The sequence below is a fragment of the Pteropus vampyrus genome, unplaced genomic scaffold (assembly GCF_000151845.1).
Source record: "Pteropus vampyrus isolate Shadow unplaced genomic scaffold, Pvam_2.0 Scaffold19, whole genome shotgun sequence".
NCBI classification, from domain to species: domain Eukaryota; kingdom Metazoa; phylum Chordata; class Mammalia; order Chiroptera; family Pteropodidae; genus Pteropus; species Pteropus vampyrus.
Window position 1 is genome coordinate 13,465,365 of NW_011888800.1, and position 12,656 is coordinate 13,478,020.

Below are 12,656 nucleotides of genomic sequence, written 5' to 3' on the forward strand. Positions count from 1 at the left end.
GCCTAAAGCCCCAAAGATTGCAGTTCATTTAAAATAGATCTTTCATGCATGGGTTTCAGTTGTTGAGGTATTTTTAAGAGCTCAGTAACTCCTGTGTGGTTTTACTTCATCACAGATATTGGCCCAGAAGGATGATTAAAGCAATGAAATGATAGACTTTTCTCCCCAGGATGTGGTTAACACACTGTATTCATGCATCCGTGGTTAAGTTGGAGATACATTTTCCAAGTCTAATGTTGCCAAAAAGACCACGTCAATGCTTTGTGCAGAACAGAAATTTTATTTCAACAAGTCTGAATCATGTCCATTCATTCATTTAGCAAATATTGTGACAGCAAATTATCTGCCAGGAACTGAGCAGTTCACTGAAAATTCAAAGGCAAGAAGACACGGACCCTATCCAGTAAGACTTCTCTGTCTATAGGGGCAGAAAGTCTTATTAGTTTATAATGAGCACAACTGTAATAAGTGTGATTCTAGAGGTGTGTATAAGTGTGATTCTAGAGGTGAAGACAACTGCTTCAGTGAATTTGGCAGGTGTGTTTTATCTCTAACCAACACACATCCAGTTACAGGACACTGGGTCTTTGGGTTGAGGGAGCCATCTTTCATCGCATGGACCTGAGGGAACCTTAGAGTAAATAACTTATCTTTGTGACTTTTTAAATATCTCTGTATTTCTGATTTGATTGTGTAGAGAAATAAGGCAGGCAAAAGGCAGCAGTGCTAGCTTAAAAATGTTGGCCAGCCGGAACATAATGGAGGAATGTATGGAAGTACTGTAGCGAGTATTGTGTAATATCCACGTTAGTGAGCCTAATTTCTTGGTATGGCATAGGAGTTTCATTTTTGGCATTTGAGAAAGCCATTGTCAGAGACAAAATCAACTTTCTAGCAGACTATGCGTCCATTCAAGCCACTTATTATCACATTTAAAACATGAATCTAGCAATTTGAGAGAGATGAAAAATGGCAGAGTTGTCTGCTGGTGATCAGCACCAAAAAACCAGAAGCCAATAATAAAAGCAACCAAGTATTTTAAGCTTTCAGAGCTCTGGTGCTGACTCAAAAATTTGGAGAAACCTCTTTTGGCTGAACTGGCTGAAGAATATTTTAATGGCCATAAAAAATTTAGTATGAATGCTGAAGAATTTACAAAGTAATATGGGGAGAGCAACCTGCACTTAGAATTTACTGATTGATTCCAGTATGTGTGTCTGGAAAACCCCCAAAGCAGGGTTCCATGGAAAATCAACACAGGCCTGGTGTTAGCTAAAGGCTAACTTTCTACTGTAGAAACAAAAGTAGATAAGCCAACTTTAAAAGAAAAATAACCTTCTTTTTTCTTCTTTATACTGACTCATAGGTTGGAAGTTGAGGGGGGAAAAAACTTGAAAAAGCTAAGAAATACTGAATACTAGGTAACTTAGGGAACCAGATACAATGAAGAGCTTTAATGAGAAGTATGCACATTTGCAACCAAAAACTAAGCCACCAAGAACCAGAAAGACAGAACCCATGACCTATGTGTCTATGACAGATGGCATTGGATTAAGAACACAGGCCATGGGACAACCAGACTCCTGGGATTTGAATCTCAGCCCCTCTATGTGTGCATGCGTGCGTGTATGTGGGGCGGGGAGAGAGAGAGAGAGAGAGAGAGAGAGAGAGAGAGAGAGAGAGAGAGAGAAACAGTCTGGCGAAGTTACTCTCTAAGGTTCAGTTACTTTTCTCACTTGAAAATAAGGGAAACGATAGTGTACCTACCTCCTCACTGGGTTATTGTAACGGTCGGATGAAATAACGCATGCGAGATTCAGCACAATACCCAGCACTTAATAAAAGCAGAAAAAAAATTTTGGTTTTGTATTATAATCATCCTCTCACAGAATCCTCACTACCCTGCAAGGAATGTCCAATGATCCCCATTATCCCAGTGGACAAATGGGCATGGAGAAGTAAGTGTCTTTGCTAAGCAGTTCCATAAGTGATGGGCTTTCTAAGCATCAGTATGCCCTGTTCTGCCTTCTTCCTGCTTCTCGGGAAATGAGACAGTCTTTCACTTGTTTCCTACAGTGCAGTCAGTCCCATGGCTTTCTTCCCACTTATTCCCTCTTTCTAATTCCCCATGATCTTCAAGTCTCTCCTTTTATCATGGAAACATTTTTTGTTTTGTCGTTGGCTTTTGTTCATCAACTTTTTTTTTTTTTGCCAAGGACACATGGGACTGCTCCACACTAAGCAGTGGTATCAGAGAAAGAAATCTCCATGGCTATTTGGACATCAGCTTGCCACCCCCTTTTTCTAGGTTTCTATTTTTTCATATTTTGTCAGCCTCGGGGTACTCTCTCCCAGATGAGGACAAGGTAAAAATATTTTAGAGATAATGGACAGCTCACACTATTAGACTGTAGGCCTCTTTAAAGACTATGCAGTCCATAGAAGTTGCAAGGTTACTTGGAAGAGAGGACAGAGAGGAGAGCACCTGTTTTCAAATATTTGCAGTGCTGTCATGAGGAAGAGATTGATTCAGCCTCTTCTCCAAGAGCGGAAGCAGGCAATAGGTAGTGACTGAGGAAACAGATCTCAGGTCAAGAGAAAGGTGTTTCCTGTCCCCTTAAGGGGTCGCCTGCCTGGAACTTATGAGTGCTGCTTCACTGGGGACATTTGAGCAGAGGATGAATGCCACCTTTACAGTGATTTCGAAGGGGATTCCTCAATGAAGTAGAAAGTATATAGACCCCTGTTCAAATGGAAGAGCGTCACCTGAACAGTTCTACAGGAGTTAGTAGATAACTGAGAGGATAGTGAGACAGACTTTGAACCTGGACAGAGAAGGGAATGTTAGGTGATGAGATGACAACAAGCTGAGTGAAGGAGGATGCCCAAGACAAACCACCCTCCTTTCAGCCTTATCTCAATCATCACTGATACCCAGAGAGCATGGTTCCTCTTTGGAGCCATCCAAGACTCCCAAGATACAGGAGAAGGCACTCTACTCACCCCTTCTTCCTCTTTCCAGTGAGCCCTCTGATCCAGCAGCACATCTACTAAATGCTTCTGACTGCTCTAAAGAAAGTACTCAGGCCACTTGCCAAAGGTCAGGTAGAAAGCTCTCGTAAAGTGGAAATGGCAGTTGATAAGGATGAGTATCCAACGAGAATAGCCTTTGGGGGTTTGGGTCTGATATCCTTGATTTCAGCCTTGTGAGTAGATGGATTAAAGAACACTACCACCCTGTGGGTAAAAGGAGGTAGAGTTTGGGGTAAAGGTGGGGTTGTGGGGAGAGAACAAGAGCCCTACAGTCAGCTTGGACTAGACACACATACCTCATTAGAACTCCCTCTCAGAATGAGCTGCTGCTGATGACTATTATACAAAATAGCAAGTCAAATAATTGTTTAATGGGTATGGGTTTGCTCTACAGAACTGAGATGTAAAAAGTATTACATTCTTTTATCTTTCTATGTTCAATTAGACTGGCTCTGAACTTCATTTCCTCACCTCATTCTCTTGCCTCTTATAAGAATCTCAGATCTTATCTGTTCCTAGGGATTAGGTCAGGGTCTAGTCCTTTGTTCCTAATAAGTGCCATTATTTCCAAGACCCCCATGTCACCGCTATTGATGTCTGGCTCTATATCTGGGCACAGCTGCCCTCCCAGCTCTCTGCAGGCCACAGAAGCCATTGCTCTGAAGGCTTTGGTGCTTGCTGACCATACCCCAGGCATTCAGGTGCCTTACCACCTTCCATCTCTTGGGGTTCTGGAGGCAAGTGAGATTAGGAGCTCTCCCACTTGATAGAATGCACTACCCCATTCCCAGGATCAAGAAATCCAAACTTTTCCAGCATTCAGTCATTGGGGCTTGTCCTCAACCCCCAGAGTCCCTCTTTCTTTCCAATATTCCAGTCTATCTAGTTGCCTTGACCAAAAAATTCAAAACAAAGGCCTATTAAATCTCAGGGGCAAGTGAAATGCGGCTCTCTGGAGTACAAACCTGTGTTTGCTCCTCTGGTAACCTGGACAGCTTATAATTATTTGCATTTATTTAGCTTTTTGTGTGAGCCAGGGACTATGACAAGTGTTTTGCAACAAACATTGTATTATCTGATGCTGCCAGGAGCCATACTGGTGGGTAAGATTGCTATTCCAGTAGGTTAGGGAACTTGCCTGAAGGGATGGAGCTAAACCCAGACCCCAGAGCCCAGGCTCTCACACCATACGCCTTCTCCTACAAAATTAATAAATAAATCCATCAATAAGTAACTTCCTCATTCTTTTTGTGAGGATGCTGCAGCAGAACATAAAATATAAGTAAATTGTCAGAATGATGCCCGTTAAATTCCTGGGACTCCATAGGCCGTACAGCCGGAGTCTAAGAAGGAAGCGATGCTCTCTTAGCATCAAGCAAAGAGGTCTTGGGGAGCTACCCCGGAAGTCATGTATCCTCTCTGTGGATTGCTGGGGGAGTGCATCTGCCTGGGATAATTGTAGCAGCAGCCTCATTGTTCTTGGCATTGTTGATACACTATGAGGATACCCTCCGAAAAGCCCTCTTGCTCCTGCCCCTCCAGGTTCTCCCTTTCCCTTTGCTGCAAAACAGATCATTGAGTTTTTTTCCTTTTTTCCCCCAAATAAAAATGTTTCTCATCTTCTAATAACTTCTGAAAGTATTATCCCCTTCAAACATCTTTGAAAAGTAGTTACCATACAATATAGTTTCCATCGGCCATTTCTCAACTTCCTACAATCTAGTATTTACCATGTTTCATAATTTAATATCTCTGAAATTAGGAATAAATCTAATATGCATCTTTACAATTCAAACTGGCAATATTTTTGGTTTGTTTTCAAGTAGTCTATAAATTAATGGTCCATTTTTTAAATTACGGCATCTAAAATTCAAAGAACTATGGTGTATATAATAATTAGTAGAAGGATTCTAGAGTAGAACCTCACCAAGGGCAGGAAAGAGAAACTGTTTCTGTTTCTTATGTATCTCCCCACACTCAGTGCTTAGCCCAGCAGTGCTACTTGTATCAGCACATTTTATCTGAGACGAAATGTCTACTAGATGTAAACCATGTGTTAAACCTTACACTGAGAACTTTGAGGAAGAAACAAAACCATAAAACAAAGTCCTGTCAATCAAAAAGATATTTCCAGTGATCTTTTTTATCACCAAAAATTTAACAACTTTCAAACTCCTGAACAATAACTATTTATAAAGCTTTATTTTTTAAAACTATTTGAACAACATCAGTAATTTGTAGAGATAAGAAGCTATCCATAATACCTAAGGATATTTTGTCATTAATGTACAGTTAGAACCTATTCCTGTTGTTCAAAACACATCGTCTTACAGCTTTAAAAATGCAAACTATTAGCTGGTATAGCAAAGCAATACTAAAAAGATATTTTGACTGGCTTTATAGTATCTATGGATTACTTGACTTGGAAATCTTATTTTTATCTAGTCAGACCAAGTAGGCACCTTATAAAGAAAAACAGGTATTGATTTCACATTTGACTTAGAATGTGATCAGAATAGGGCTGACTGCCCCTGCCGCTAGCAGTGGGACAGCGCTGGTTGGCAATGACTCATGTCCATTCTTGTTGGTCAATGTCTCTGCAGAACTGATTGATAATAATTTTAATATCTCCCCATTCACCTAATCATGATCCCAAATTAATTCTTTTTTAATCATCACTTCATGAAAATTACATCATCTCAAAAAAGTACCAGGAATTTTATTCAAAACCTTTTCCGAAGATGTTCTGAAGTCTGTAATTCCTGTCCAATCTCTGTGCATCAGCTGTACTTATATATTGCTTCACACTAAGTCAGAAAAGGGGCCAGAAGTAAAATTATCAGCCATCAAAGAAATATCCTACTCACTGCTCACACTTACTTAGAAGAAGGCAGGGAATATAGACATATCTGTAACAGGGATGAAATGACTAGATTTCTTCTTGATCATTACTTCCAAATTAAGTTAAGTGTTGTCTCTCCATGCATCCTGGTTCAATAAGATTTTTCTGTATAAGCCCAGAGCTGCAGTTTATTAAAAACTTAAACTTACCCTTACAAACCTTACAGGAATCTGAATCGAGGTAGCCAGAGATTTCTGGCCAACTCACTATTATTATTTCTTAAACTCTGGACATTTACGTATGCAGCTCCAAACTAATTTGCATTCTGCACCAGTTACAGGAATAAATCTGCCAGGAAGTTTTGAAACACGAGTACAGATAGGCCCGTTTCTTGGTTAAGTTATAGTTCCAGACCTACAGATTAGCCCAGCCAGGCCCTCCAAATATTTTGCAATGAGCATTTTGAAACACATGGGTTATTTAGTTCTGGCTTCCAGGCAGTTCAGCAAAATGCTTAGGCTAGAGAATTGCAAAAGTTTATGATCTCACTGAGGAATGAAATATGACGCAGTAGAGCAAACTGCAGACATTTAATACCAGATGTTAATGTAAAAATTGGAAAACTGTGGCCCCCACATAATTATCCAACTCCTGACACACAGAAGTCCATCGCAGTCCAAAAGCCATCATAATTTTCAGCTTCTTCCACTATTAAACTATGTCTAAATTTTTAAATATAAAATAATCTGACTGATTTAAATGAGACAATTAGGTCATAGAAATCTTGAGGAATTTCATGCACACACTAACAGAGTAATGTAATTCCTTACCATAAAAATCAGAGGTGCAGCCTTTCAGATTTTTTGTATTTTCTAGAAATTAAAAAAAAAAATAGTTTGAGACATGTTTACTTCCCTTGTCTGCACTCCATGCCTATCTCACTTCATGGAATGCATAGGAAAGGAAGAAAGGGAAAAAACTTTGCTTGCTGGTATTGTGAGGGAAAGAGAACACTTGAAATATACATTTCAAAACACTTTGACATTTGTTTGCACTCATTCCCTGAATCTGTACACTTGAGAAATTGAATGACTGTTTTAGAAGGCAGGTGGACTGTTTAGAAATCTCATGTCTGTGAGGAGAGCTTGTTGTGGAATGAGGAGTTGTAAGTAAGAAGCTCTGGATCCGGTGTCAGCTCTGAGTGAGTATTAGCTTTTTTACTTTCTGGTAATATTGGGCAAAGCACTTAATCGCTCTGTGCCTCAATTTCCTCTTTCTAAAAATGGGTTTTACATGAACATCCTGACTACTGCACAGGATTGTGGTAGGGCTTAAAGAATATAGTTGTGTCAGTACACAAACTGAACCATATATGGAAAAGTTCTATAAACTATGAAGGAAATCACTCAAGCTCTGTTGTTTCTGCTTGAGTCCTGAGGAAGCTGAGGCTGAAAGAATCTCCTCTAAAAACCTCTTCAATAAATGGTGCTGGGAGAACTGGAAAGCCACCTACAAAAGAATGAGAGACTGCTATTTGACATCATATACAAAAATTAACTCAGAATGCATTAAAGACTTAAATATAAGACCCAAAACAATAAAATACATAGAAGAAAACATGGGTACTAAACATATAGATCTTGGACTGAGAAAGGCTTTTGTGAACTTGACTCCAAAGACAAGGGAAATAAAAGCAAAAATAAATCAATGGGACTACATCAAATTAAAAAGCTTCTGTATAGCAACAAAAACTATAAACAAAACAAAAAGGCAACCAACCAAATGAGCCAAGATATTTGCAAACAATATTTCTGATAAGGGGCTAATTTCCAAAACACATAAAGAACTCAACAATAACAACAACAACAACAACAACAACAACAAATTGAAAAATGGGCTGAGGACCTGAACAGATGTTTTCCCAAGAAGCCATCTGAATGGCCAACAGATGTATAAAAAGGTGCTCTACTTCACCAGCTATAAGGGAAGTGCAAATCAAAACCACAATGAGATACCACCTCACACCTGTTAGAATGACTACGACCAATAAAACAAGAAGTAACAAGTGTTGGAGAGGATGTGGAGAAAAAGGAACCTTCATACACTACCGGTGGCAATGTAAATTGGTACAGCTGCTATGGAAAATAGTATAGAGTTTCCTCAAAAATTAAGAAGAGAGCTACCATATAGTCCAGCAATCCCCCTTTGAGTATCTGCCTGAAAAATCTGAAAACATTTATTTATACAGATATGTGAATAAATTCATTGCAGCATTATTCACAGTAAATAACATAGAAACAACCTAAGTGTTCTCTGATAGATGTTTGGATAAAGATATGGTACATATATACAATGAAGTACATAGAAAGGAGGAAACACTGCCATTTGCGACAACATATATGGATCTTGATAGAATCATGTTAAGTGAAATAAGTCAGATGGAAAAGGACAAAAACTTTGTTATTTCATACATACGTTGGATATAAAACAGAAAGCAACAAATGAAGAAACTCATAGACACAAACCAAAGTATGGTGGTTACCAGAGGGGAAGAGGATGGAAGGAGGACGAAGAGGGTAAAGGGGCCCAAATATATGGTGACAAAAGGAGGATAGATGATGGATGGTGAGCACGCAATCAATACACAGATGATGTATTAGAGAATTGTACCCTTGAAACTTATATAATGTTGTCAACCAATGTCATCCTGATAAATTTAAGAAAAAGAATCAGCTCTAAGCCCAGAGACAAGGTAGAAAGAATTTTTAAATGCCTTCTTACTGGGCAGGAGTGTCTTATTTTTTGTTTCTGTATACTCTTGATATTTAAAATAGTGGAGAGTAAAGGAGAGTGTGGGTATAAGATCTTAGTGAATCATTAGCAAGAAACTGAGTGTGTTCCACTGACCCAGGCAAAAGCACTACCATAGGGTTTAGCACCTCTGTGGTAAGCTGAGAGACAGCAGGACACCAGGGGCCGTTCTAGAGAAATACAAACCAGTACAAGAGCCAAGCACCACCCCCATCCCCAATCAAAAACAATTACTTGTCAGTGGGCAACACTGACAAGAACAGCTCACGGAAGGAATGAATGAGAAGGGTGTTTGAGACCATGCTGCTGGGTTTCCTCATTGATGGACTGGGACCCTAACGCCTGGCGAGACCGGTGGCATGCCCTACCTTACACAATTCAGCAGGATCGCTGTGAGGAGAAGGCCAAGTGCTGGCCCCCTTCCCAATAAAGTCTTCTTGATTTCACACTGACTGTGAAGGAGGTCTTGTTATTCACTTCTCAAATACAGTCTAATTGTTTTCCTTTGAGGGATTAAATTTATTTTTCAGAAAGTCAGATCACCTTAAGAGATATATAACTGGAAACTTTTATCTCCCTTCCTCCTTCCTTCTCTCCATCGCTTTCTTCCTCTCTTGCTTTATCTCTCTTGGTTTCTTCCTCCCTCTCTCTTTCCTATATATATCTGGAGGCAGATGAGAGAAACAAATCGCAGATCTAAGTCAGGCCAATACAGTCTGCAATTGCCTATAAAAGCTCAAAAGTTGGACTGAAACTTTAAAAACTCAAGGTTACCAACATCAGCCCTGAATCCAGAAAAAATTTTTTCTTTCCAAAAAATCTGATAATGTTTATGTAAAATTAAATTTTTATTAGTCCCCAGTGCACAGCTATCACCCGCCACCACTCAGGCTCTTTTTCTTCAGGTTCAAAATAATCCCTGGCTGGTACTTGTAGTCGCATGACCTCACAACAGGTATGTGAATTTAGTTGAATCTCATGGGGCCAAAGTAAGCTGATAATGAATTTCTCTCACAATCATACACATTATCTGTTTACAAACAGCTTTATTTAATTTGAACTGAATTTACAAACTGGGACCATTCCTAATATTTCCCATCCCTTACATATAGGTCCAATTGGTTCATTTTATTCTTGACTCTGATCCTAGGAATGATGTACATTTTCTCCAGGCATGTAAAGGAAAAAAAAAATCAGTTGACCAATATAACAAAAACTCTCCCCAGTGAGTTCTCAATAAAGAAGAGGCAAAACATCAAACGCCAAGAGTGCCAAAACATTTACTGAAAGTTTTCAAATCTTTCAAAAATGTTACAAAAAGTGAGCAAACACAATGAAACTAATGACAAATTAAACATTGAAAATTAACATCTGGGTGAGTCTACACAGGCATTTAGGGGAAAAAGGAACATCTATGAGTATCTACTATGATTAAAGCATTGTAATAGGCTCTTTGACATATAGCTCATTGGTACCATTCATGGAAAATTACCCCGGACTAGGAAATTAAGGCCAAAAACAATAACAACAATCCACCAGGATTGTGTGATCTATTAATATCATGCCAGCCCATTATTCATCAAGCCCACCCAAGGGCCATAAGATTCTCTTGGGAAATATAACTTTATTTGACTAATAATTCAATAAGGACCAGATTAAGGACCCTGTAAAGTTGGAGGCTGATTTGTACAAAATTGATAAGGCACGAGGATGATTTGCTTTTGATTTCTGGTAGAGAAATTCACCTCCAAGGTTTTAGTTTTATTTTCCTATAGGACACTAACTGGTTTTATATCTTACTTTGCAATCTCACTTCATCAAGGCCTTTCCCACTGACTAGTTAAATTCTAGTTCTTCGCATTCTCTTCAAATTGCTCTGGTATTCTGATGTGAGTTAAATGGAACTTAACTCATCATCTATTCATATGAGAATTATGTTTTTAAGGACTTGAGAATTTGTGCTTTGACAATCCTCAAACAACCACATGAGGTAGGTAGTATATCTTCATTTTACAGAGAAAGAAACTGAGTCTCAGAGGAGGCACGTTACCCGCCCAACTTTATAGAGGTAAGAGGTGATAGAGCTGGAGTTTGAACACAAATCTGCCTGAATTCTTTTATGAAAACTACACTGGTTATTTACATTTAGACTGGAACGTCTCCAAGAAAATCAACCTCACCTACATATATTTATATGCTGGAATGATAAACATTACAGCTGAATACCAAAAGCAACTAACTCTGAATGACCTAAGCCTGAGTATTTAAATAGTACTTGAAGAGAATGTTTATTAATTTGTTTGGTTTCAAATTAAAATAGGAAAGGTTGAAAGTATTCGCCCATACGTTTTATGGAATACTATCACTGAAGTATGCTTTGCTGGTTCCATTAATGGTTCTAGATGGCACAGGGCAAATTGCTACTGAGGTCATTATAAAAGTCATTGAAAAGTGTTTAGAATACTTACTAGAGAGCCTCTCTTTAACTCTTAATAAACATGTCCCTGAGAGCATTTCCCTAGTTAATTTGACAAAATTACCAGCCTATCTCACTGTGAAGATATTCAAGCTACTTGGTCTCTAGACCAGTAGAAAAATGAGGAACGCCAGCATGTATGTTTTCTACTCTTCAGGTATGAAGGTCATTTTGTTCTAGCTGAACAACCGAGTCCATATCAAGACTGGAGGGTGACAAGGTCCTCTTAGTCTGAAAGCACCTTAATACAATTTTAAATTTTAAAAGTGTATCTTGGGAAATGCTAATCTTGCATATATGTGTTTATCTGTCAACAAGCATGATTTTCAGCTGGGATATATACCTTTAGAATGCATCCTTTTATCTATCTGAAAATCCATTCAATATATATGCAGATTTACAAGTTTTTCCTCAATAAATAAGATTCTAAAGTTCAGGTCAGTTGGTATCTAGGTTGACAAAAACCTGTGCTTGTATTGTGAGAGTTTTGTCTGCCAAATCACGAATTAGATAGTGACCATCTGGTTTGGTTTCCTGTAGACATTTCTATTTGACAGCACTAGCAGCCGTCTGCCACAGATTTAAGTTAAGTGAGGCAATCTGCCTCACTCCTAGCCCCTGATCTCAAACTCTGGAACCAGCTGAATTTCAGCTCCAGTTGAAGTGAAAAGATGTGGTTCAAATTCATCTTGACTCACAGTTTCACTGTTTTATCCTGGCTAAAGCCACTCACTGTGTCTGTGGTTTTCTTACATAAATTTTCAATCCAGCTAGTGCTATTATACAGTGTCTTTTCCAACCCTGATGTTGGGGGTGGATTTTTAGCTCGCATATTTTTTCCAGATGTGATAAGCTCTCCATAGCCCTCTTGGTGAGCAAAAGCATATCCAGATTTTCTTGAGCTTGATCTACGAGTCTGAGGCCTTCGGCTCTGTAGAGGCCTTGCCTTCTTTTGAGCCTTCTGCCACTGGCGGATCTGGAGAGAAAGGAGACCTAGAATGAGATGATGCATCCAAATGATAGACTCCAGGCAGTGGACAACTTTGCGAATTGAAAGCCAGTTTTTGGTAAAAACATCAATAATAAAATATTCACCTTCACTGCAAAAGGAAGTTTTTTACTTAAAAACTAAAAATTTTTCTATCTAAAAGATTACACTGGACACTGGTCAGTTTTTATTTCTGTTAAGTAAGCAAGAAGTATTAAGGCAAATTTCATTATTGTTTCCATCCCATACTTCCATCTTAAATGAATTGAAACATACTTCTGTACAGAAAGATTTTCTAACATACGCCACCTAAACGCAGTCAGTGTAGTCCCATTTTCCCCCAGACGGGGAAAATGGGACTACACTCTTTCAGAGATTCTCACTCTTTCAGAGATTCTCAGGATCCAATAGTCATTCATAATTAGACAAGGACAGAATTTAGAAAATGAGAATCAGAAATTTCCAACCCTGGTGTAAGTCAATGCACCATGAGATTTTCAGGGTTT

General features: G+C 38.9%; 1 protein-coding gene across 1 annotated transcript in view; it reads right to left on the bottom strand.

Moving 5' to 3' along the window:
* Positions 1–11,610: 11,610 nt before the first annotated feature.
* ATP8B4 (ATPase phospholipid transporting 8B4 (putative)) overlaps positions 11,611–12,656 on the bottom strand; it is a 203,625-nt gene continuing 202,579 nt past the window's right edge. Inside the window, exon 28 of the mRNA XM_011355090.2 lies at positions 11,611–12,138. Coding sequence (XP_011353392.1) covers positions 11,857–12,138 — 282 coding nt within the window. The 3' untranslated portion in view covers positions 11,611–11,856. The remainder of the gene's footprint in view (positions 12,139–12,656) is intronic.